This window comes from Lonchura striata, chromosome 14 (genome assembly GCF_050655825.1).
Source record: "Lonchura striata isolate lonStrDom1 chromosome 14, ASM5065582v1, whole genome shotgun sequence".
NCBI classification, from domain to species: domain Eukaryota; kingdom Metazoa; phylum Chordata; class Aves; order Passeriformes; family Estrildidae; genus Lonchura; species Lonchura striata.
Genome location: NC_140716.1, coordinates 2,036,954 through 2,063,102, shown reverse-complemented (window position 1 = coordinate 2,063,102; position 26,149 = coordinate 2,036,954). Strand labels below are relative to the sequence as shown.

Sequence of the window (26,149 nt, the reverse complement as noted above, 5' to 3'; positions counted from 1 at the left end):
CCCAATCCCGCACCTCCTGCGGGCCGGGAGCCACCCGTGCCCTGCCCTGCGGGGCTGTTTCCTTCAGGAGGAGCCAGAGGCACACGGGAATCCCGGGATTGTCCCTCTCGGTGCTGCCCAATCCCTTGGGATGCATCCCGGGATACCCCGGGCTCCACCGCCCAGCGCAGGCAGGAGGGACCTTGGGGATGAGATGCCGCCAAACGGGGAGGAGGAATTTTAGTTCCTACAGGCGGGGAAGTTCTGTTATGGAAAACAGTGGGAAAAGTCACGTCCCTCTGGGTAAAATCCACTTCTGGAATTTCTGGGATTATCCAGGAGGGAGCAGCTTTTGGGGAGCCCCTCTCCCGGGACAGCTCTGTCAGAACTCTGCAGAGTTTGTAGGAGCAGAGCTCTGGGATGGAAGGGAAGAGCGCCTGGACCAGCTAAAATTCAGGGAATTTCATCGGGAAGGAAGAAAAAGTAATTAATATTAAAAAATGAGGCAGTTAATTGTGACAGCTGCAGCTGCACTTGCACAGGGAGGAGCGGGAGCTTCAAAGGCTGCACAGACCCAGCTCTCCTCAAATCCCACATCCCGAAATCCCTCGAGGCCCAGCAGGGCCATGGACACCCCCAGGAGAGCTGGGAAACAATTCCCTGCTTCCCTGGGGTGCTCCGAGCAGCCTCTGCACCGAGCTGTGGATGCAAATCCCGGCCCCCCTCTTTTGCATCTCATCTGCATCTCATCTGCATCATCCTCCCGCTCCGGGACGGGCTGGGGGGAGAGTGGGAATGGGGGGAGCTGCCTGCTGGGAATAGGGATGGGAATGGGGATGGGAATGGGCATGAGAATATGGGCATGGGAATATGGGAATGGGAATGTGGGAATGGGAATGTGGGAATGGGAATGGGAATGGGAATGGGAATGGGAATGGGAATGGGAATGGGATTTAGCATAGTTATAATAAAGAAATAATTCAGCCTTCTGAATTGAGTCAGACATTGCCATTCCTCCCCATTGGGTTCGCCTGCATTGACAATAATCCAGCACCCAACAGCCCTGGAATTCCCTGCAGCACAGCCAGGCTGTCGGCAGGATGGGTTCCCTCATTCCCAAGGGAATTGCCTTGGTTGGATCCAGCTCCAAGCAGATCCAAAGGGGTCTCACCCAGTGGAATCTCCAGCACGGCCAGAGCTGGAAGCGTGGGTTCCACAGGGGAATGGGAGCCTGAGGAGTGCAATTGGAGCTGATTTGGAATTCCAGGAGCCTGCAGAGGGCCGGGATTTGCGTGAGAAAGGTTCCGTGGGAGAAATCTCAGGCCAAATCCTCCTTGCATTTCCCAGTCTCCAAACTTGCAGCATCTTTCTGGACACCGGGAATGTGACTTGGGATCGCAGAGGGGTCACAGGAGCTGAGCGTGGTCCAGGAGCATCCAAAGGCTCTGGAGCATGGAGAGATTCATTCCAGCAACTCCTGCTGAAACCATCCCTGAAATTGAACCACAACCCTCGTTAGGAGCTGACCTCCATATTTTTCCCACCTGTGCCAATCCTCCTGGGGATTTTTGGGATGAGCAGTGCCAAACTTGGCAAGGGCTTGCAGAGTAGATGGAATCTTGGAAACCTGACCCAGAGCTGCCTCCTCTCCCTGTTCTTTGGGATCCAGGGGACAACGGGACAATGCTGTGCTGGGAATTCCCTGTCCCTCAGCACGACGCTCCCAAGAAAAATGGGACTGCAGGCATGCAAGGGTTGCCCTGGCTCCTCTGGGAATGCCAACAAGAATGGGAATTGTTGGCCATGGGCATGGTGGGGTCCAGCTCTCTGAGCCGGCCAGGCTTGGAATTCTGCCCCAAATATCCACATGGCCTCAATAAGGATCCCATTCCCCTGTTCCCACCCTTCCCCACAGCCTCACCAGGGTCCTGGGGGCTCCTCTGCTGCCACAGGCAGAGCCCCCCTGCCCGGGTGGCTCTGGTCACACCTCTGCACCCACCCATCCCATAGCTGGAATATTTGCCCACGGAATTTGGGATGATTCCTTCTGGCACGGGGCGGCTCGATTGACACGGTGGTGATGGATCAAAGCTTGGACTGGATGGCCTTGGAGGTGTTTTCCAGCCCAAATGATCCTGTGATTCCAAATGATCCAGCTCCAAACCCAAGCGGTTCTGGTGACACCACCTGCAGCGCGGAGCCATCCCAGAGGAAGGCCAGCTGGAATATTTGCCCATGGAAATTGGGATCATTCCTTCTGGCACGTGGCACTCGGTGCTGTGCTTCCATTGACGCTGTGCTGATGGATCAAAGCTTGGCCTGGGTGGGATTGGAGGATTCTCCAGCCTCAGTGATTCCATCAGGACAGGAAATCCGGGAAGCCCACGAGGAGCTTTCCTCAGGCTCTCGGTGCTGGATGTGGGATGGGGGTGAAACCCCCCCAGACCAGGTTCTGCCCACCAGGCAGCAGTGCTGGAAGAGAACAGCGTTTTTCCACGGCATTTTTCCAGCACGCCACCGGTCTCCAAGGAGCAGAGCCCTCATTCCCAGCCCTTCAGGTGCGGAGCCCAGCCGGGGGAATTGACTTTTTTTGTCTGGCTCTGAGTGGGGCTGCTCCTGCTGCAGCTGGGAGGGGATTTCCCGTCAGCTGCTGGAAAAAAAACAAGAAAAAACCAAACCAAAAAACCCTCCTGCACGGAGGGAGCTGATATTCCGTGAATAAATTGAAGTGGTCAAGTCCTGTTTTGTGTGGAAAGCACGATTCCCTGCCGGGGATCCGGCTCCTCGGGACTTTGGGGATATAAATAACTTCACAGGCTCCTTCTCCAAATAAAAGCAACATTCAGTTATTTGAATTTTTCCCCCCCTTTTTTTAATTTTATGCAAATGATCCTCTGTTCTGTGTTATTATGTAAACGAGCCAACTGAAATGGTAATGAGGGAACCCAAAGTATGCATATATTAACTGCTGCTATGGAGCTTTACACCTCCAGAAATGGCACCAAATCCCATTTCCAAGGGAGCACAGGTGTCCCCAGGGGGAAGATTTTCCTCCAGAACTTGATTATTGCTGCAATCCTGCGGAGAACAGCCAAGCATTGGCTCCAGCACTGAAATTCCTGATTTCTAGTGTGGGAAAAGGGGTGGAATTCTGGGTCTGGGCAGCAGCAGATCACATCCCACCTCCCCTAATCCAAGAAATCAGAGTCAGCACCATCAGATATCCCTGATGGAGGCAGAGCCTCGGGAATTATTCTCTCCAAACTCTCCGTTGCAACATGGGGAAACCATTCCAGGGTTGGGAGGAAGGATCATTCCCAAGCTCAGGGAATGAGGATGAGGATGAGATCCGTGTAGGATGAGACAGACCAAGAGCAGCTTTAAGGGAGAGGCAAAGCCCATTTCCAAAGGTCTGGGGGTCTCCAGTGAAATCCATGGCAAAACTCACTGGTTTTAAAGGAATTGAAACATTTCTGCTTCCCTGCTGCTCCACGGGGACACGAAAAACACCCTGAGGATAAGAACCCCAAAAAATCTTCATTTTCTGCCTTCTTCAAGAAGCCAAAATCATCCGTTTCCCACCTTTCCAAAACTCCCTGAGAGCTGAAGCTCAGCCGACGGAGCAGGGATGCCTCAAATCCCTCTGGATCCAGCTGAGCTTTGAGGCAATTCCAGGCTCTTTTCCCAAAAAGGTGAAGCAGGTGTCGGGCACAGAGCTGACAGGGGAGGCTGGGCTGGAGGAACCTTGGCCAAAATCCACCTCCTTGTGCCTGAAGTCGGGAATATTCAACTCCAAACAACCCGGGACACAACCCCACGGATCCAGCCGCTCCGAGATTGTGGGAGTGGGATCCTTCTCCTCCATCCCAAGGCACGTGGAAAGGAAATATCTGCAGCTTCTGGCTGATAATTAAATAATAACCACAAATAATGGATAATTTGTTACAGGAAAAACTCCCCCGAGTGCCTCGGCCTGATCCAAGAGCTCAGATCCAAGAGGAAGCTTTCCCTGAGCTGGCTGGGTTTGGAACAAGCCCATGGTGGTAATAAAAATAAATCCCTGTAATTAGGGAAAAGGGAAAATCCAAAGGATGCCGTTGGAGTAATTCCAGGCTGGAAATCCGTGTCCTGAGGTTTGGGCTGGGAGCTCAGGACGGCCCAGGAGCCCGTGGGAGGTGGGAATGGGGGAGCACCCCTGGAATGGCAATTCCCAGGAAATTTGGGGTGTCCTGAGGGTGGGATGAGGACACAGCCCCGGTTTGGGATCCGGCTGCTCCCATTCCCAGACTCTGCTGTCGTTCCCTAAGGAAGCTCCAGCTGCTGATCCTTCCTTCCTGCAGGACAGGCTCCTCCACCATCCCAAATCCCAGCATCATTCCCACAGCTTTTCCTTCAGTGAATTTCCCCAAAGATTTAGAAATGTATCCCTGGGAAAACCCAAAAATCAGGATTTATCCAGGTTTGAGTGGATTTTCCCAAAGATTTAGAAATGTATCCCTGAGAAAACTCAAAATTCTGGATTTATCATGGTTTGAGTGTATTTTCCCAAAGACTTGGAAATTTATCCCTGCAAAAACCTGAAATTCTGGATTTATCCTGGTTTGATTGGATTTTACCTAAGATTTAGAAATGTATCCCAGGGAAGACATGAAAAATCAGGATTTATCCTGGTTTGAGTGTGTTCTCGCAAAGATTTAGAAATTTAATCCCTGTGAAGACCCAAAACTCAGGATTTTTATATAAATTATTATATAACTATAACTATATATATAACTATATAAATATATAAATACATACATACATGTACAAGTAAATATAACTTTATAAAATATATAAAATAAATTCAAAGCCACATAAATATATAAAAAATAAATTAATACATAAAAAATATATACATTTAGAAAATGTATATATACAAATATTTTTAAAATTCATTAAACATATAAATAAATTTATAAAAATAAAATGTTAAGGATATATTAATATATTAATTTTTTGTGAATATATTGATATACAAGTATACAAAAATATAAGTATATTAGATATATAAAATATATTTATATTAAAATTATTTCTACTATATTCATATCCACCTCAGTCCTTCCCAGTTTTTCCCAGTCCATCCCCATTCATCCCAGTCATTCTCATCTCATTTGCAGGAACATCCAGGGATGCTTTGGAGGAGCTGGGAGAAAAGGAAGGGAAAAGGGAAGGGAAAAAAAGGGAATAAAAAGGGAAAAGGGAAGGGAAAAGGAAGGGAAGGGAAAAGGAAGGGAAAAGGAAGGGAAAAGGGAAGGGAAAAGAGGAAGGGAAAAGGAAGGGAAAAGGAAGGGAAGGGAAGGGAAGGGAAGGGAAGGGAAGGGAAGGGAAGGGAAGGGAAGGGAAGGGAAGGGAAGGGAAGGGAAGGGAAGGGAAGGGAAGGGAAGGGAAGGGAAGGGAAGGGAAGGGAAGGGAAGGGAAGGGAAGGGAAGGGAAGGGAAGGGAAGGGAAGGGAAGGGAAGGGAAGGGAAGGGAAGGGAAGGGAAGGGAAGGGAAGGGAAGGGAAGGGAAGGGAAGGGAAGGGAAGGGAAAGGAAGGGAAAGGAAGGGAAAGGAAGGGAAAGGAAGGGAAAGGAAGGGAAAGGAAGGGAAGGAGGATCTCCCCTTTTTTCCCCCTGAAACTTCGCGGCAGCTGCGCCCATCCCTGACAGCAATCTGCGATTCCCATTTGTTATTCCTTTTACCCACCAAGGCCATTCCTCGTGGGAATCACACCTACCCAGCGGGCCGGGCTGTTATTCCTGCCTTTTCCCCTCCCGTGTTTTTGTGTGTGTGTGGCTTTTATCACAACTGGACATCACCAACAGCAGCGCGGCTGCGGCAGGAGCCGCCCCGAAGGATGCGCGGCGTCCCGGGCACTTCCTAGTGATCAATAATTCAATAATTCAATAATTCCACTTGGCTGCTTTTCCTTGGGCTGGATCCTCCCGGCGTGGGGATGGGGAAGCGCTGCCTGCCCCAAACCCGTTTTTCACCACCACGGGGGCTCCAGCAGCTGCACGAGGCTTCGCCGGCTCGTTGGGAATGGGGGAAAGCCAAAAAAAAAAGGGGAAAAAAAGAAAAAAAAACCCAAAGTTTATTCCTTCTTTTTTCCTCGTGCTAAATGAAGCTCCTTCTGGCAAGTCTAAATATTTACAGCCAGTCCTCAACACACACACACACACACACACACTGAGAGAGAGAGCGCAAAATTAATAAAACCACGCACGGAGCGAGATTCTGCTTCCCCAATTATTTTGAAGTTGAAATCCAACCCCCCCCCCCCTTCCACCAACCACCTCTTAAAAAAAAAAAAAAATGGAAAATAAAAAAAAAAATCCCAACTTTGTTTGCGCATTCTTATTGGCAGCACAATGCCAACAATGGCTAAATAGACAGCAGAATAAATAGCCCCACAATGCCGACAGAAAGGCCTTTCTGGTACTGCATACAAAATATAAACTGTGCCATGCCATTATTATTCCAGAGCCCTTGCTGCAACAGTGCAGTTGAAATTCCACCCCCAATGTGCACCTAATCAGCCATTCAGAGCCCCTTAATGACTTGTCAGTTCTTTGCCCTGCCATTTTCTGTCCAATTAATTCTTTTATTGTGCACCGGATAAAGGAAGACAAAGGCCTTCCATGCAATAATGAATCATTAAAATTCAGCAGCTCCTCTCTTGTGCTCTTGGCTCCTCACCAGCAATTCAGGCTGCTGCGCATTCGTTATGTGTGTGGTGGTTAAAATTCACTCTACCTCAAACAAGGCCTTTCCAAATGTTTAACCCTTTCCCAGCCCCGCGCTGGGAATTTTGACAGCTCCAGGAAAAAAAAAAAAAAAAGTGAGGAAAAGAGGAGGAGGGGTTGAGAGACGGGAGGAGAGAGGCAGCAGAGGTGTTTCGGGTAAATGTTTTAATGTCACTCTGACAGGAGCAGTATTGCCCCAGCACAGCCACAAACAAATCCAGGGACAGGGAGAGGGATGGGATGGGATGGGATGGGATGGGATGGGATGGGATGGGATGGGATGGGATGGGATGGGATGGGATGGGATGGGATGGGATGGGTTGGGATGGGATGGGGGGGAGATTCCATGCTGGGAAGGGTGTGAAGGGATTGAACGGGATCAGTGTGATGTGCTGGGATGGATGTGAGGTTCCATGGTGGGATTTGTGTGATTTTCTGGAATGGGATTTGTGAGATGCCCTGGGATGGGTGTGATGTTCTGGGATAGGATTTGTGTGATGCTCTGGGATGGGATTTGTGTGATGTTTTGGGATGGGATTTGTGTGATGTTCTGGGATGGGATTTTTTGTGATGTTCTGGGATTTGTGTGATGCACTGGGATGGGATTTGTGTGATGTTTTGGGATGGGATTTGTGTGATGTTCTGGGATTTGTGTGATGCTCTAGGATGGGATTTGTGTGATGTTTTGGGATGAGGTTCCTGTGATGTTTTGGGATGGGATTTGTGTGAGGTGCCGTGCTGGGACACGCGTGTGGCTCCCCAACCCTCTGGACCTCCCCTCCCAGCCCAGCAGTGCCTTTGCCTCAGTTTCCCCAAACCAGCCCAGCCCCAGAGCGGGTTCCATGCACGGAGGGAATTCCTCTTATTCTGGCTGAGGAGCAGCTTGGTTTTCATCCCTGATTTGTCTAAGACAAACTGAAAGGAGGGGTTTTCAAACCTGACTCAGTGTGTCCAAGTGGCTTTTTTCAACCCAAGCTGCCCTAAATCAGGTCAACCCCGGGCCTGCAGTTGAGCCAGTGACACACCGGGCCGGCCTGAGCTCTGGGGAACAGTTTAACAGGGATCAGCAGCGATGCTGGAGGCTCTTTCCAGCCTGGGAAGGGCAGAGCTGTGATTTCAGCAGCAGCCACCCTCTTTATCCCAACAATTTCTGGGAAAAAGGGAAAAAGGGGCTGGTGGCAGCAGCCACCCCACAGTGTCCCATCCCTCCGTGGCGCTGGGCTGCAGCAGAAGCTGGGGTTGTTGTGGTGTCTGAGCTCTGCTCAAACTGAGTTTTCCCATGCAGACAGCGTGGCTTTATGGAAAAACGATGCCTGGAATCCCATAAACTCCCTTCCCACCTCATTCACTCCGGCGTCGCCCCGCAGCTGGAAGTTCTGCGAACACTCTGCGGCAGCAGCCCCGCAGCCTGACACCCTCCCTGAGCCCCCTGTGCTGCCTGGAGGGTTCTCCTGCCCCAAATCCCACCTGGCAGCACCCCCTGCACCCCATCCCAGCCAGGGATTGCCCTGCAGCCCCCCAGCTCGGCGGGCCGGGGGTGCAGGGCAGCAGGGAATGAAGAGATTTGCAATCAGCCCCGTTTGCTGTGGTTTGGGTTTATCTCCAGGGGGATTATTTTTAGCTCCTGCTGACTCATTTGGGAAATGGCTTTCCCTCCCCAAGCCTCAGCCTGGTGCCATCCCAAATTCCTGCCTGGAAATGGTCTGGGAATGGCACTGCCCTGGCTCAGCTGGCACTGCTGGAGAGGGGATGGATCCGGGGCTGGATGGGCTCCCCCGGGATCCTGGAATCCTCTGCAGGGTCCCCTCACTCTGCTAACGTGGAGAACTCCCCAAAAAACCCGGCAGAGCCTCTGCAGGGTCTCTGAGGAGGAGCAGGGCAGTGGTGAGGCCGTGGCAGTGTTGTCTCCTGGGGTTTTTCCATGTATCCCTCATGGACAGTCAGGAATGGATGTGAAATTCCTCTGCAATTCCCTCCTCCCACCCCAAAAAGGGACTTCGGAGCCCTTGGTCAATTGGTGTTCAGCAATTTGCCCTCAGAGCCCCAAATCCAAACTCACGGCCCTGAAGGCTTTTCCAGCAGTGTTGGAGTTTCCTTAAAGATTCCCAACGGGAAACTCATCCCAGCTCCATGGGGACAGGGCTGTGCCACGCTGGGGTCACCAAAACCTTCCCATGGCCACCAAAAGCTTCCCATGGACACCAAAACCTCCTCATGGCCACCAAAATCTCCTCATGGCCACCAAAAGCTTCCCATGGACACCAAAATCTCCTCATGGCCACCAAAATCTTCTCATGGCCACCAAAATCTCCTCCTGGCCACCAAAAGTCTTCCCATGTCCACCAAAACCTTTCCATGGTCACTAAAACCTTCCCATGGCCGCCAAATCTTCCCATGGACACTAAAACCTTTCCATGGCCACCAAAAGCTTTCCATGGCCACCAAAACTTCCTCATGACCACCAAAACTTCATCATGGCCACTAAAACCTTCCCATGGCCACCAAAACCTTCCCATGGCCACCAAACCTCCCCTGGGCTCGGATGTGTCTCTCCTGCTCCCAAATCCCTGTGGCAGCGAAGCTCTGCCCTGCCAGGATCAGCTGAAAGAGGCTTTTCCTCTTTTCCTGCCCTCCTGGAATCCACCCTGTGTCCCAAATGACATCACATCTCCAGGTATTTTTATTTTCTATTTTTTTTGTTTGTTTGTTTTTTCCCCCCATCCAAACTCCAGGCCACAGAGAGCATCCAGCCCCAGGGATGTAAAGGTGGAAGAGGTCGATGCACAGGCAGGGACATCCCTATGTGGAAGTTTATTAAAGCTCAGGGATGTCATAAAAATGCCTTTTAATAATAATTTTGCAGGGAAAAAAAAAAAAAGTGTAACACGAGTTGATGTCACTTCAGAAAAGAATTAAAACAAGGAGGATGGGAAGGGACTTTTTTTTTCCCAGCCTGCAGAAAGAATGTGGATATGGTCTATAAAATTAATTTCCTCTTTCTTGCTAACTAGCACTGCCTGAGCTAAACAGCAACACTCTTTATTCCCTGCTCCAAAAATAAAATGGAGGGACTTTTCTCACCCGTGGATCCCTGCAATTATCTTGAGAAGCCTTTTTTTTGTTGGCAGCCAGGGGTCAAAAGGCAGCCCTGGTTTCACCTGATCTCATTGACTCTGCAGAGGCGCTGCCAGCGCAGAGCCCGCAGCCCCGAGCACGGACACACAATGCTGCCTTTCAGCCTGGAAAACTCATGGAAAATCCTTCTCCTCCCTCAGCCTGCGTTGCAAAGGGAAGGGGAGGACAGGCTGGAAATGCAGCTGTGCCAGCAGCGGTAATTTCTGATCCAAATTATCTTTTTTTGGATAAAAACTGATCTGTGTGTTCCTCTCGAGTGAGAGATCGAGAGGAAGTATAAATTGAGTAGAGAATGAAATTTGGGAGACCTTGGGAATGTCCAGCTCCACCTAAACCCTGAGTTTTAGCCCTGAGTTCTCCAGGATGCTGCATTTTACCTGCCTGGCACCCTCCTGCACATCCAAAATCCTTTCCTCCCTCAGCCTGGATTGCAAAGGGAAGGGGAGGACAAGCTGGAAATGCAGCTGTGCCAGCAGCGGTAATTTCTGATCCAAATTATTTTTTTTTGGATAAAAACTGATCCGTGTTTTCCTCTCAAGTAGGAAAATGTGAGGAAATATAAATTGAGTAGGGAATGAAATTTGGGAGATCTTGGGAATGTCCAGCTCCACCTAAACGCTGAGTTTTAGCCCTGGGTTCTCCAGGATGCTGCATTTTAGCTGCCTGAACATCCATTCTGCAACATCTCTGAGTTTTACCCACAAAACCCCAGGAGCTGTTCCCTGGAGTTGCTTCCAGGAGCTCTCCAAGTGCCCAAGGCCAGGCTGGATGGAGCAGCCTGGGACAGTGAAGTTGTCCCTGCCCTGGATGGGACCAGGATGAGTTTTAAGGTCCTTTCCAACCCCAACCATTCCAGGATTTGGTGATTCCAAAGCTCCTGTCACCCCCTGACTTTCTAACCCAAACCATTCCAGGATTTGGTGATTCCAAAGCTCCTGTCACCCCCTGACTTTCTAACCCAAACCATTCCAGGATTTGGCAATTCCAAAGCACCCCTTGAACCTATGGGATGGATCTAAAATATAGAATTATATCTAAAATCAGGATTGGACTCACATGATCCTTGTGGATCCCTCCCAACCCCAATTCCATGGTAAAACACAATACAGATCTCTATTACAATCTACAATTTAATGACCTTATTTCCATAAATACCAGCAAAAATTGAATTCCTTTTTGCAAAGCCTGTGGGAAATCAAACCAACCAAGTGGATTTAAAGGCTGCCTGGCTGGGACGTGCAATCCTCGGGATGAGAGCACGGCTCCATCCCGCAGCCCCTGGCTGTCACTGGGAGGAGGGAAAGGAGCCGGGATCCATCCTGCTGCGTGCACAGAGCCCCGTGCTCCCCCAGGAACCAGGGATGCTTCAGGGCAATCTTTGATATTTTGGGGTGATTTTCAGTTTTTAATGTTGTTATTTTGGGTGGCTCACCACTTCACCTCGCACAGTTTAATTTTGTTTTATCAGCCGCCAGTGAAGCCACTCCAAGCTGTGTGCCAGGCACATTCTTCCCTCTCTCAGGATTTTTCATAGAGGTGTGCAGAGAGAAGAAAGAGAAAATAATTTTTATTTCTGCTCTTTGTTTTTCTTATATAGAATGTGTTTGGAGAATTGTTTACCTGAGGTGATTGTTTGATTAGATTCTGGTGAGGATTGTTTGAGATTGGTGGCTAATTTAATCTACTTGTGTCTGGACTCTCAGAGGGTCACAAGTTGTGAGTTAGCTATGGTAGTTAGAAAAAGTAAGTTTGTAGTTTTAGTATTTCTTTTAAATAGTATATTAATATATTATAGTTATAATAAAGAAATAATTTAATCTTCCAGAGTCAGACATCATTATTTCTTCCCACTGGGTTAATTTGTATTTACAATTAAGCTGTACCACAAAACATCCAGCAGAAAGCAAAGCTCATCCCATCTCACCTTTTATTCCCTTTTTTTCCCTCCTCACTGCACACGGGTTTGGAGACAAACCCCAACCTCAAGGGCAGAGCCAAAACTCGTCCGTTTTCCGGGCATAAATCAGGATTAAATCAGGAAATCTGCAGAGTCACAGGAGGAGGAGAAGGGAGGGAAGGGAGGGAAGGGAGTGACGCTGCACTTTGGCTCCAGATGGAATTAAATCCTCCTGCCAGGAGCCTGGGAAGGAGCACGGAGAAAATGGTGACGCCTTCCAGCCCCTCTTGGCAAAAGCTGCCAACACCAAATTCCGCCTGGGATTCTGCTCCCCAGCCCTCCCTAATGGGCTGCAGCTTCGTTAATTATCATTATTACACGTCACATTTATCCCCCTCCCTGTTCCAGCCTTTTCTTTCCAGCAGGGAGGGCTGAAATTCCCAAATCCCAAATTTTTTTCCTCCCAGGTTGAGACCCCTTTGCTCTCCAAGCGAAGCCGAAGAGGGAGGGAATGTTTGCTGTAAGAAAGCAAAATAAAAGTTATAAACGTTAACGATGTTAATGACAGCATTGAAAAAAGGAATACACCAAGCCTGATGTGCAACTTGTAATTTGGTTGCTCTCCTCACTCAGGGGGATTTATTTACCAGGGCTCACCGAGCAGAAAAAGGGAATTTCTTCCTGTACATTTCCCACAGAAGGAAAATCAGCTGGGGCTAAAACCTTGCAAACCCGGCCTCGTGTGAGCAGTCTGAAATCCCAGGAAATCCTCAGCGTTATGGGCATGGAAATGCCCTTCTTAAAGGAAAAATCAAATTAATTTATCTGTATTCCAAAAAAAAAAAAACCAAAAACTCAAGAGTAAGACACAAAGCGCAAGGAAAAGGAGCAAGGAAAAAAAAATATCCAGACTAAAAGGGAAACAAATCCATAATCATCAGGATTATGGGCATGGAAATGCCATTCTTAAAGGAAAAATCAAATTAATTTATCTATATTAAAAAAAAAAAAAATCTCAAGAGTAAGACACAAAACGCAGGGAAAAGGAGCAAGGAAAAAAATTATCCAGACTAAAAGGGAAACAAATCCTTGATGAAAATATTTTATTCTGAAGATTTCCATCACCTTCCAAGCTGTTTTCCCAGGTTTTTTTTTTTTCCCAGCACAGAAAACAGGCTCAAGCAGAAAGAAAACAGAACACATCCTTGATAAAAAGCACTTTTTAATTTTATCAAATGGATCTGTACAAAAGTTAGCATTGCTTAGTCAGAAGCGAGTGAAGAGAACAGATCAGTAACAACCAAAAGTCTTTCAAACTTTATACAGAAAAATAGATTGCATAAAAATGAGCTTTTTTTGTCTTTTCCCCCAGCCCAGCGTGTCCCTCCCCGCCCCTCCCCACGAAAGGAAATATGCAAAAAAATATCTTTTAGAAAAAAGAGTAGGAAACGTAGAAAAGGTAAAAAGATGAATAACCTCTGAAAGGTGGGTTTAGATTTACAAAGGCTTTTAAAGGCACAAATTCCCATAAAATAGATGGTTATTTATATGCTCAGCATACAATGGAAGAAGTAGAAATATATCAATGAAATATTAGTCTAAAAACTAAGTACCCTAAACCCCATTATTTTTAGTGGAGGAGATTTTAGTTTCACAGCTTGATGGATGATATCTGGTCCCTAGAAGCCAAAATTAAAGCAGAAGTCGATGGTTTCTCATGGAATTACAGCTCCTTTAAAGTAGTCCTGGTTCTGAAAGCCTCCGAAGACTCCTGAAATCCGATTTTAACAGCCCAAAACAGGTGGCCAGAAAATCACCTGCCCTTTTCAGGCAGCATTTGAGCCTCCCAATTGAATTAGTAATTGCCCCCCCTGGTTATTTGACATTCCCATTGGAGTTTCCAGGCGGATTCCTTCAGTCCCTCTCTCCAGCACGGCTCCTGCAGCGGTTCCAAAATGAAAAAAACCCAAAAACCAAGGAAAATCTATAGACTCATAACACCAGTTTATTGTATCATCTCCACTAATTTTTTTAGGCTCCCTCCCCCATCTTTAAAATCTTTTAAAAGTTCTACTTTTTTTTTCCGTTTTGCACAAAACGACTTCATTAATTAAAAGACAAAATAATACAGAACATAAATACATATTTAACAGATTTAAAAAAAAAAAAACCAAAACCAAAACAACCGAAAACATTTGAAGCTTCCAAAAACAAAACAAAAAAAACCCCAAAACAAAATGTTAATTACAGCCAAACCTTGCTTAGAAGAACTCCTGACTGAAACAAAAAAAAATAAAAATAAATCAACAAACACTTCAGACACTGAATTGGTTGGTCCCATCAGACTCTTCCCACGGGATTTTTCTGAGATTTTGGGGCTCATCCCTGTTGGTCCCAGTGAGTTCCTGTCCTCAAGGTTGGTCCGTTCCTCACATTGCAATAGACCCTGAAAGTCTCAAACAGCTTTTTTGTCGTCGTTTTGTCTCCACCCCTGCTCCACGTTTTGCACTTGGCCAAACTTCCAGGCCGAGCGAGTTCGGCTCAGCCCAACATTTTGTCCTTCATTTACTCAAAAGGCATCACCGATCCTTTTCCTTTCCCGCTGTATTTTTTTCATCTTATTTTTAATTTTTTGTCCTTTGTTTGTTTGTGGGGTTTTTTTTGAGTTTTTTTTTAATTTCTTAAACCCTAATCAAAGAAAAAAAAAAAAAAAACAACAATAGAGCTCTGTCCTTTCGGCGGAGTTCCGAAGCAAGGCGGCGACCAGCAGAAAGTTCCCAGCGGCTCAGGAGGCACTTTGGAACACTCCACGCTCTTCCTCCTCATTCCTTCATTAGTGCATAATTCCAGGGGAGCCCGGGGAGGCTCCGGGAATCCTTTTAAGGCCTGGTCAGGGTGGTGTAGACGGGCTGCTCCCAGTTGGCGGTGGGGCTGTGCGCCGGCGGGATGGACAGCCCGTTGAGGATGGGGGTGGCGTAGGGGCGGCGCGAGGAGTGGAAATAGGGGTACTGGTAGAGGCTGGAGGCGTAGCCGGGGTAGGGGTTGTAGTAGTTGGAGCTCTGCAGGTCCGTGTAGTCGCACTGCGAGCTGGAGAAGGAGGAGGAGGAGGCGGCGGCCGGGGCGGCCGAGGTGGCGCAAGGCTGGGCGCCGTAGGAGCCGTAGGAGTCGGAGTGCGCCGGGGAGCCGTGGGGCTGCTCGCTGTAGTGGCTGGGGCTCAGCTGCTCCGTCTTGATGTGGGGCCGCTGCTGGCCCGGCTCCGGGGCCGTCGGGGAGGCCGAGGCCGGGCTCTTGTGAGTCCACACCTGGGCGGCCGCGCCCGAGTGCGCGTAGGATGCGCCGTAGGAGCCGGCGCCGTGCTCGGCCGGCAGCGCGGCGTGGCCGTTCAGGGGCAGGTACTGGTCGAACTCGTGCACGTCGAAGGTCTCCATGTTGTTGATGACCTCGCTGCTCAGCTCCGAGATGTCCACGTTGCTGAAGTCGATGTTCTGGCGGCCGCTCTCCGCCAAGCGCCGGCCCTCGTGCTTCAGCTCCTGCTTGCCGCCGTGGTGCAGGTCGGTTTTGGGGGTGGTGGGCGGCGTGGGGGGTCCGTGGGGCTGGCCTGGGGGTGAAGGGACAGCGAGGTTTCAGCAGTGAGCACAGAACATCCAGCTCCATCATGCAGTGAATGCGTCTCACCCGTCTGTCATCGCTCCCTTTGGGGATTTAAGCCTGTCGGACGCGGGGGATGTCCACCCGTGTCCCCCTTGGGATGAGCCTCCCACACGGGACATGGGATGAAGCTGGGAGCACGCTGTGCCCGCCAGGATCACTCTGGGACACGGCAGGACACCCTGGCAGCACCAGGGGTGCGTTCACAGAGCGAAGGCCACGATGGAGCTCATCCTCTCCCTGCGGGCGGCCGAGGCAGCCAGGGCCGTGATCCCAGCGGGGTCTGAGGCTGCAGGATGTTCCCTGCGCTCCCAGAATCTGTCAGCACGCCAATTCCCAGCGCTGGGAAGCTCTGCCCCAAGGACCCTGCTCCCCAAGCACCCTCATTAGCCCATCACACCAATAATTAGCCCAGAATAAGTCACTCTCCCCATCCAGGGAGACCAGAATCCCGATGCTCTGGCATTCCCTATGGCACGGGCAGCTCTGAGAACACTCCCTAAGGAAAACCACGGCCATGCTCCCAAGCACAGCTCACGGGACAACATCTGCCTTGGGCTCTGCAGGGTGGGGAGCAGCAGGATCCCATCCCACCCCCCACGGCACAGGGATCAGCGGGAATGCTGCCCTTTACCTGTGTGGTCCCCGTGGTGGTGGGAGTCGGGCATGCCCCCCAGCCCCGTGTCGGCCTTGTAGAGCTGAGTGCCGGCGTGGTGGCTGAGCTCAGCCCCCGAGTCCGAGTCGCTCTGCCCGGCTTTGACGCTTTTCCTCCTCCGGGGCTGGTATTTGTAATCCGGGTGATCCTTTTTGTGCTGCACCCTGAGCCGCTCGGCTTCCTCCACGAAGGGACGCTTCTCGTTTTCGCTCAGCAAACTGGATTTTTTTTGGGGGGGGTTGGTTGTTTTAGTAAGGAAGAGAAGGGGAAAGAAAAAAGCCAAAATTAGGATTTTTTTTTCCTTCTTGTTTTCAGACTCGCACATCCCCACTTCTCATGCGCTCAGCAAGCTAACTACACAATTAACTTGCTGTGGTAAAAAGGAGTTAAAATCCACGGCAAAGAAGTGGATTAAAATACCAACTGCAGCAGCATGAAAAACCCGACCACTATATATAGGAGTAACCAGGCAAAACAAAATCCCCTTTCCACATTTCTAACACAATTACAAAATATAATCCCCACGTTTGCCCTGCAAATGCCACCCCCACAAACATTTCCAGCTTTGTTTGGTGCTTACAAAGTAACCACCAAGGCACCAGGGATGGGATTATTGCTCTCCAAACTCTCTGCCCTCTGCCCACACCTCTCTTTGCAAACTCTTGGGGAGGCTCAAACCACAGCGGGAGCATCGCTGGCCCGAGCCAGGCAGGAAAGATGGGAATTAGGTACAAGCAGACACCACGGGAGAAACCACACGGAGAAACGTGGCTCGGGGAAGGCAAAGCGGGCTCGGATGCTGCTCAGTAAATAAAAGTTTGCATCCCCGGACAGCAGTGAGCAGATAAGCAGGGAAATTAGGGAGCTCGTTAAAACAACCGCTAAAAATGAGTTTAGCTGCGTTTATAGCTTGTAAAGCATCAAGCCAGCCAAAAGGGGGGGAAAAAAAATTTGGAAAAGCCATAAAACAAGTCATTCAAAAAGTCTCATCGAGTGGGGATGGAGAAGCCGCAGGCAAGGGCGCATCTCCGTGATGGAGCAGGGAAAATCCACCCGCGGCAGGAGCGAGGGTGCCCAAGCCCCTGCTCGGGGGGGATTTTTGGGAGCCGAGTCCTTCACAGCGCGCCGGGATGCTCGGGGAGGGGATGCCCCAGAAGCCGGAGAAGCGGAGACGAACAAAAGCAAAGCGGGCAGCAAGGAGGGAGGAAGGAAGGGAGGGAGGAAGGGAGGGAAGCCCAGGCGCGCTGCCCCGCGGAGGCTCCGCGCATCCCGGCACTCACCGCCACAGCTTGCCCAGCGTCTTGCTGAGCTCGGCGTTGTGCAGATGCGGGTACTGATCCGCCAGCTTCCTGCGGGCGGCCTGCGCCCACACCATGAAGGCGTTCATGGGCCGCTTGACGTGCGGCTTGGCTTTCAGCGACCCGTTGCCGCGGACGGGCATGGGCACCAGGCTCCAGTCGTAGCCCTTGAGCACCTGCGAGACGGCGTCGCGGATGCAGGCGGGGAAGCGCTCGTCCACCTCGGCCGCGTCCACCTTGGCCCCCAGCGCGGCGGCGGCGGCGCCCGGCGGGCGCGGGGCGGGCGCGGGGGCGCAGCCCAGCCCCTCGGAGCCGGCGGGGGAGAGCGGCGAGTCCGAGTCCGAGTCCACGTGCGACATGGAGCTGCTGGTGCCGGCGGGGCTGCACGGAGCCTCCAGCGCTTTGTCGCGCTCCTCGGTCATGTTGAGCATCGGCGGGCCGGCCGCGCGTTGCGCCCGCCCGGCGGAGCGGTGCTGTGGGGTCGGAGGGGTGCGCGCCCTCCGCGGGGCGCCGCGGGAACGCGAGCAGAAATTATAAGTTCTAGAAGGAGAAAAAGACGCGGGAGGCTCCAAAGTCAGCCCGAGATCCGCGCTGCCGCCGCCGCCGCCCGCGCTGCCCGCGCCGCGCTCCACGTCCAGTGCCAAACGGGGCCCCTGGCAACAAGTTGCTTTAAGGGCAGGGCGAGCGGCCCCGCCCCTGATGCCGCTCGCCATTGGCGGAGGCGGCGCGGCGATTTGCATAAGGGGCGTGGCTCCGCGCCGCCCGCCCGCCGCTCGGAGCCGCCGCTCCGCCGGCCGGGGACCCGCGGCCGGACCCGCGGCCGGACCCGCTGCCGCTGGATGCCGCCCGCCGCTCCTCCGGCTGCCCGCTCCTCCTGCCTCTTTTCGGCTCCTCTGTGCTTTATTTTTATCCGCTGCAAATCGTCCGGGGGCTCCGCCGCCGCGCGGTACCGGCGGGGACCCGCCGCCGGTGGGGATGTGGTTGGTGCTCCGGTGTGCAGCCGGCGGCCCGGGTTTCGAGCGGGGCTCCGGATTTCGAGCGGGGTTCTGGATTTCTAGCGGGGTCCTGGTTTTCTAGCAGGGTTCCTGGGGTTCTTGGTTTTCTAGCAGGGTTCCTGGTGTTCTTGGTTTTCCAGCAGGGATCCCGGTTTTCCATTCTAGCAGGGTTTTCTAGCACGGTCCCGGTTTTCTAGCGGGGTCCCGGATTTCTAGTGGGGTCCTGGTTTTCTAGCAGGGTTACTGGGGATCCTGGTTTTCCAGCAGGGATCCCGGATTTCCAGCAGGGTTCCGGTTTTCTAGCAGGATCCCCCGAATTTCTAGCGGGGTCCTGGTTTTCTAGCAGGGTTCCTGGGGTTCTTGGTTTTCCAGCAGGGATCCCGGTTTTCCAGCAGGGATCCCGGATTTCTACCACGGTCCCGGTTTTCTAGCAGGGATCCCGTTTTTCCAGCGGGGTCCCGGATTTCTAGCACGGTCCGAGTTTTCCAGCGGGGTCCCGGATTTCTAGCACGGTCCCGGTTTTCCAGCGGGGTCCCGGTTTTCCAGTGGGTGCAGGATGGAGCAGCCGGGTTCTTTCCCGAGTCGCGGAGCGGTGCCGTGGGACCGCCGGTTCTTTCCAATCCCCTTTTCCAGGTTTTTTTGGGGCTGTCGGGAGGGCAAAGCCCGCTGTGTGTCCCCCGCAGCCGGTCCCCGGTGCCCCCGGGGCCGTGCGCTCCCGCAGCCCCGAGCGCATCGCTTCGGTCCCGCCGCCTCCAGCGGGCGAGTAACGAGGAAAAATCGGGGAATCGCTGGGGAAAAAGCGGCACCAGACCCTCCGTGTCCCTTCCCCAAAATCGGGGAATCGCTGGGGAAAAAGCGGCACCAGACCCTCCGTGTCCCTTCCCCAAAATCGGGGAATCGCTGGGGAAAAGCGGCACCAGACTTTCTGTGTCCCTTCCCCAAAATCGGGGAATCGCTGGGGAAAAAGCGGCACCAGACCCTCCGTGTCCCTTCCCCAAAATCGGGGAATCGCTGGGGAAAAAGCGGCACCAGATCCTCCGTGTCCCTTCCCCAAAATCGGGGAATCGCTGGGGGAAAGCGGCACCAGACCCTCCGTGTCCCTTCCCCACAGGAAAAAGCGACACCAAACTCTCCGTGTCCCTTCCCCGAGTGTCCCTCCTCTTTTCCCGCAGTTTTCCCGCAGCGGGCTCCATCCCGAGCACCGGGAAGCGCCCGGGAGGTCCCGGCCGGAGGAGGATGCGGCACCTCGGGGTGAGCCTTTGGATGGGGGAAAAAAGGGAGGGTGATCCCCAAAATCTCCCCCGTCTGTCCCTTTCCAAGCCAGCTCTGCTCTTCCAGCATTTCTTTGGAGCATTTGATTCTAATTACCCGCGGAATTCAGCCTTCTAATTGCGACTGGGGGCTTGGGGGGGAAATAAAAGCAGCTCCCCGAATTCAAGTTTTATCTGCTACTTCCCCCCGGAAAAATAGAGGGTCACAGGGGAAAAAAATAAGAAATTGGGCTTCAGGCGTTCCAGCGTTTAAAAAGTACCAGGAACATGGTGGTTTTTGTTTAATTACTGTGATGTGTAATAAATAAACCGTATGCTTTGAATTTAAATGTGTTTAAATGTGCCCAAACTTCCGTCTGCTTTCTATGTGAAAATTAATTTGTTCTCTCAAACGGCAAAGCAGGATTTAATTTTATTAAAAAAAAAACAAACCCCAAACTGATTTTTCCACTTTTCAGCTTTCTGTTTGCAGAGTTACCGCCTGACATATTTGAAATACAATTTTCAAAGCGTCTTTAAAAAAAAAACAAAAAACTATTTCAAGGCTCAAGGTGAGCTAAATACATTGGACTTGCTAATTGAATAATTGAAATTTTCTTCTAAAATTTAGTGAGATTGGGGATGAGATTATGTTTCTCTGGTCTATGGATTGGTGACTTTGCAGTGCTGTTGGACACTTGGGAAAATCTTTTTTTCCCCCTCTCCTGTGACACATAATTAATGCATATTCCTATAAATCTTGTCTCATTGGGCAATTTACCTTGACTCACAGAATTCCAGTGTTTCATCTGTTTTAGCCAGGGGTGAGTCCAAGCAATAATCACTATTTTTAGTCCATTTTTTTTTTCCCAATCCAGCCCCTCCTGTGGAGCTCCTTCCTCGGAAGATCCCAACCTCAGTGCGTGACTGAGGCTGGGAAGGGATTTGTGGGATGCTCGGAGTTTCGGAGGTAGGAATGGGAACAAGAACCTCTTTTTTTCTGCTCCCTGTCTTCAGCTCCAAAGATTCCTGCAAAAGAAGCCCCCAAGGACAGGAGGAATTACAGACTTGGGTTTTCTTCCCTGCTCGCCGCTGCCTTCCAGAGCTCCCCAGCCCTGCCCGAGGCAGGGAATTGCATCTCCCAGCCCACAGGCTTGAATTCCTCTTTGTCCAGCACAGGTAGAAAGAGGAAGGTGACTTTGGGTGGTTGTTTCCTCTTTTTCCAGAGATGGGCTGGGGGATGAGGCCGTGCCTGGAGCGGGGCAGGGAACGTGTCCTGCCGCACGTCCGTGATCCCGCACGGACCTTTCCGTGTTCCCCGTCCCTCCTCGGGGGATGGAGCACAATTCCCCGGCCTCACACAGCCAGAACACACGGACAGGAGGGAGCTGGAGGTGCTCAGGAGCTCTGGCTTCCTGAGAAGTTCGCTCATCCATGAAATGGAATGAGATAATGCTCAGGGAACAAGTGGGTTCAAGTGGGGCCGTTTGGGGGTCTCGTGGCCGGGTTTTTGTATGACAAAGGATGGGGATGTTTGGCACAGCCTGGATCCCACAGGCTCTGGCATCCTGGCCTGACACAGCATTCCCAGCAAAAGGGTGCAGATTTGGGAAGGAACAACCCAGGTTCCTGTTGCCCAGTGCGCCCAGTTTAGAGAGGATTTGGGGGAATAGCTCCAGCTCCTCCTGACAGAGTGGGCACAGCAGAGGCTGATATTTGGAATATTGCTTCATTTTCTGACGTGGCCTCCAAGAAAATTCCTGGCCAGCTCAGCCTGTGTTTCTGGGAATCAGGCAGTAAATCCAAAGCCTGTGCGCCTGGCTCCATCACATTCCCACTTGGGAATCCTCAGCACCCCTGTGGGATGGAGGCTGCTCCACCTCCCACCCTGGCTCCTCTGTTCCATACCCCTTCCTCCTGCAGGAATAAGAGCGTGTGTGTGCATTGGCTCCAGAGCAGGCAGAGCCCTGCTCGTGCCAGGAAGGAAAAATTTCCTTTCCAGTGGCAGCCAGGGAAGGAATTTTTAGAGGATGAGAGCACTGGAGCCCGTGGATGTGCTCTGGGATGCACACACAGAGTGTGTTCCTCCCAAACTGGGCTCCGTCCCTCATCTGACCAAGGGGGAAAGTTCTCATTTATCCCAAGCTGGCCTCCTTTGACCTGCCAGCAGATTGCACATGGGAATTCCAAGGGGCAAAGAGAAAGAGCCTTATGGGGAATTAAAAACAAACCCTGATCAGATAAGAGCAACCTGTGGTGTTAAAATCAGCCTTTGACACCTGCAGGATTAATGCTCGGCCCAGAGCACGTGGCAGCTCTGAGGCTGCTGTAAAACAATGTTCAAGCCTTTCCAGAAAAACTCCTGATATCTGAACAGAAGGAATAAAAAGACAGGTGGTAATTTCAATTAATTTCAATTAAAACAAGCTTTGCCCTTGAGCTGGACAATAGTGGTGGGTCCCATCCCACACTGGGTGCTTGGGAAGGCTCTGCTGCCTGCTCATGCAATTTTAAGGCCAAATTTATGCAGATCCATTCCTTGCAGGTCACTTCAGGTCCAAACTTTGCCTTTCGTTCACCTAAAATGGGCCTTGCCTCACCCAAACCTCATGTGGCTGTGGCACCTGGGGACATGGGTTAGGGGTGACCTTGGCACTGGATGATCCAAGGGGGCTTTTCCATCCCAATCCCACAACTCTGGGACCTGCAGCAGCATTTTTCCAACATGAATATTTACCTGGTGCAGATGAAAAAACCTCTGCACACCTGCACTGGGCAGGACTCCACTGATTTATCTCTTGGAATGGAAGCGGAGAGGAGTGCCTGGGATTCCCAAATCCTCTTCTAGGTTTGAGCGGTGGATACCAAAGAAAAAGGACATCTGATGTCAATTTTTTAATTCAATATTTATTGCATGAAGTTTGCTATTTATTCACGTATTTGAAGATCCCAGCAAAAAACCAAAAATGCTTTTGCAGGATCAAACCCCACCCATGTATGAATTACACATTAAATGCCAGGTGAGGTGTTGGCAAAGGATCTCTTCTTTCCTTCTGCACAGCACAGCCTGCATGACATTTTTTTTCAAAATAATGGGGATGATTGTGATTAATTACGATTATTGTGATAATTAATTTCTTGTCCTATGGTACCACTCAAGGATCCCTCTTCTGAACCAGCCCCTCCTCATTAACCTGCGCAAGTACATGAGAGAAAAAGGTGATTCTTCGTCTAAAAATCCTTTCTACCTTTATCCTGGAGTTGAAGATCAGATTTCAACAGGGAAAAATTGGGATTTTAAAGGGAAAAATTAAAATTATTACTGCTGGGGAAAAAAAAAAAAAAAGGATTAGCAGAAAGAAGGTCCCAAATTCTCTGTGTCCCCTTCAGCGAGTGCAGCTGAGTGCTCGGTGCGTGCCTGCATTATCCGCAGCTGAATGTCTGCTCTCTTCAGAGGAGACCCCTGTGCTTGTGCTGCCTCCTGATCTCAGCTTTCTCTGCTCCCTTTCAACCCAAATCCTGGCAGCCAGAGGGGAGAAAGGCCAGAGCTGAATGAACACAGAGCGATTTCGGGTGCCAGGGCCGGCCAGCGGGGTTGGGGCGCTGCTGGGGACAGCTGCTGGCTGCTGTGACAGTAAAGGCTTGTTCCCCTGGCACTCCTGCAGCTGGTTTGGAACACAGCAAAATAGGGGACGTGGCATGTGGGGTGGCTTGGTGAATGAAGATGAGCATCAGTGATGCCCCTGCCCGCCTGGCATTCATGAATTGCCCTCCCCTGGAGGCTTGGAAGGCTCCAAACCTCGCTCCGAGTTGTTTTTGCTCGGGGTTTGCACTGTTTTCTTTCCTTAAGTTGCCAGCTGAAAATAAAAGAGGAAATTGAGAATTGAGCAGAAAAGCCAGCACAGGTGATGGTCCCCACAAGGGGATTTGTGAAATCACAGAATATCTGAGTTGGGAGGGACACGCGAAAATCCTCGAGTCGTGTTTGGGACAGAAAAGACATCATTTGGTGTCCTGATCAACTACTGGTTTATCACACATTTATCATCTTCCAGGAAAGCCAGGAAAGGCTCCCACTGCCTGTTAGGAGAATTGAGTCCTTTTTAGTAACAACACACTTCTGCTGGTTTAGGCTTAAAATTTGCATCTCGTCCTGTTGGAAGGTGCTCCTGTGGCACGACCAAACCGAGCCAGCTCCCCATTCCCCTCCCAGCCCCAATTACTCTTCCCTTCTTGCTAAACTTTAGCCCAAACACTCCTCTTTCCCGCAGTAATTTCCTCAATTATCCAGTTTGTTTTACAGACACCCCCGTTTAATGTGGGATTTGCTGTAAAAGACCCCACAAAGGAGACCATTAGCTCCCATCTATTTAAATTTTCCTCTCCAAACCTCGTGGCCTATCTAGAACTGCAGTATTCCAGTGGCCTTTAACAAACAGCTGATTTTTCCTTCCCTATACAATGCACCATTATGTGGCATTTTTTTTTTCTTTTTTTTTTCCCCTAAGGAGAACAATGCAAGCAGCAGTGATGGGAAACTGGAAAAACAAAAGGGGCATTTAGAAGGGGCTGGTTTAGAGGCTGGGAAGTGTTGAATAATGTTACACCTGATAGCAGATGCTTTCCTCAGCAACCAGCACCGAGGTGTTTACTAAGAGGATACTCAATGTATGTTTATGCTCAAAAATGCTATTTATGAACTCCACGCAGCCAAGTGTTTGAAGTATGTGAATTATTGAAAATAAAAATCATAGTGGCATCACAAGGAGTGAATTTAGATGGGATTTTAGGAGGAAATCCTTTCCTGTGAGGGTGGATGGAGCTGGGGTGGAATTCCCAGAGAAGCTGTGGCTGGCCTAGGATCCCTGGAAGTGTCCAAGGCCAGCTTGGACCAGTGGAAGGTGCCTAAAATTGGAACTGGATGAGCTTTAAGGTCCCTCCCAACCCAAACCATGCCATGATTCTATGAGGAAAACCTGAGGAACTGAACTTCAAATGAACTCAAATTCCCCAGCCCAGGCAGAGTCACCTGGAGCAGGTGACACAGGAATGCGTCCAGGTGGGTTTGGGATGTCTCCAGAGAGGAAGATCCACACCCTCCCCGTTCCATGGCCCTGCCACCTCCATGGAAACCAGTTTTTCTATAAATTGAGGTGGAATTCGTTGTGTTTATCTGTCCTGAGCTCAGCAGGTCCCGGCATGGTGCTGACAACTCCAAGGCTGTGGATTCAATGTGAGCCATTCACTGAAGGGACTCAATCCAAAGCAGAATATCCTGCGATTTGGGATCTGATTTACCTTAGGGTATCTCTCCTCATCCTGTCACTGAGCATCACCGAACAGAGCCCGGCATCATCCTCCAAACCCCTTGGAAATATTTGGGTGCATGGGATCCCTTCTCACCTTCCCTCCTCCCCAGCTCCTGCAGCCGCATCACTGGGACGCCCCAGCCCTCTCACACCTCCGCAGCCGCGCTGACCGCCTCTTTTCTTTTATTTTTCAAATAAACTTTGCATTTTCTCGCCGGTTCGCAGAGAATTATCCCCATTTTTCCCTATTTTCTTCCGGTCCCCGCCGTGTCCCGTCACATCCCACCCCGCGGGGCCGCACACACCGTGCCCAACATAGCAGCACCGCTTTGCAACGTGTTCTCCCTGTTTCTCCCCATTTCTGTTGGTTTCTGCCCATTTTTCCCCGTTTCTGTCAGTTTCTCCCCGTTTCTGTCAGTTTCTCCCCGTTTCTGTCAGTTTCTCCCCGTTTCTGTCAGTTTCTCTCCGTTTCTGCCGGTTTCTCCCCGTTTCTGTCGGTTTCTCCCCGTTTCTGCCGGTTTCTCCCCGTTTCTCCCCATTTCTGCCGGTTTCTCCCCGTTTCTCCCCGTTTCTGCCGGTTTCTCCCCGTTTCTGCCGGTTTCTCCCCGTTCCTCCCTTTTTCTGTCGGTTTCTCCCGGTTTCCCCCCGTTTCTGCCACTTTCTCTCCGTTTCTCCCCGTTTCTGCCAGTTCCTCCCCATTTCTCCCGGTTTTCCCCCATTCCCCCATTTCCCCATTCCCCCACTTCCCCATTTCCTCCCGTTTCTCCCGGTTTCCCCCCGTTCCCCCATTCCCCGTTCCCCCATTTCCCCGTTCCCCCGTTCCCCCATTTCCCCATTCCCCCATTTCCCCATTCCCCCCATTTCCCCGTTCCCCCATTTCCCCGTTCCCCCGTTCCCCCGTTCCCCCCGTTCCCCCGTTCCCCCGTTCCCCCGTTCCCCCCGTTCCCCCATTCCCCCCATTCCCCCGTTCCCCCATTCCCCCGTTTCCCCATTTCCCCGTTCCCCCATTTCCCCGTTCCCCCATTCCCCCGTTCCCCCATTCCCCCACTCCCCCATTCCCCCATTTCCCCGTTCCCCCGTTCCCCCGTTCCCCCATTCCCCCGTTCCCCCATTCCCCCGTTCCCCCATTCCCCCGTTCCCCCCATTCCCCCCATTCCCCCGTTCCCCCGTTCCCCCATTTCCCCGTTCCCCCATTCCCCCGTTCCCCCATTTCCCCG

At 51.2% G+C, this 26,149-nt stretch overlaps 1 protein-coding gene and 1 long non-coding RNA gene across 2 annotated transcripts; one reads left to right on the top strand and one right to left on the bottom strand.

Moving 5' to 3' along the window:
* Positions 1-12,981: 12,981 nt before the first annotated feature.
* SOX8 (SRY-box transcription factor 8) lies at positions 12,982-18,014 on the bottom strand. The gene is made up of 3 exons (XM_021550261.3): positions 17,361-18,014; positions 16,060-16,298; positions 12,982-15,375 (listed from the first exon to the last, which is right to left on the bottom strand). The coding sequence occupies exons 1-3, from the start codon at positions 17,807-17,809 to the stop codon at positions 14,657-14,659; spliced, it is 1,407 nt and encodes a 468-aa protein (XP_021405936.2). The 5' UTR covers positions 17,810-18,014; the 3' UTR covers positions 12,982-14,656.
* Positions 18,015-18,156: 142 nt separating this feature from the next.
* LOC146766053 (uncharacterized) lies at positions 18,157-25,148 on the top strand. Its single transcript, XR_014958502.1, has 2 exons — positions 18,157-19,624; positions 20,502-25,148. It is a non-coding gene; the product is annotated as an uncharacterized LOC146766053 (long non-coding RNA).
* The last annotated feature ends 1,001 nt before the right edge of the window (positions 25,149-26,149 follow it).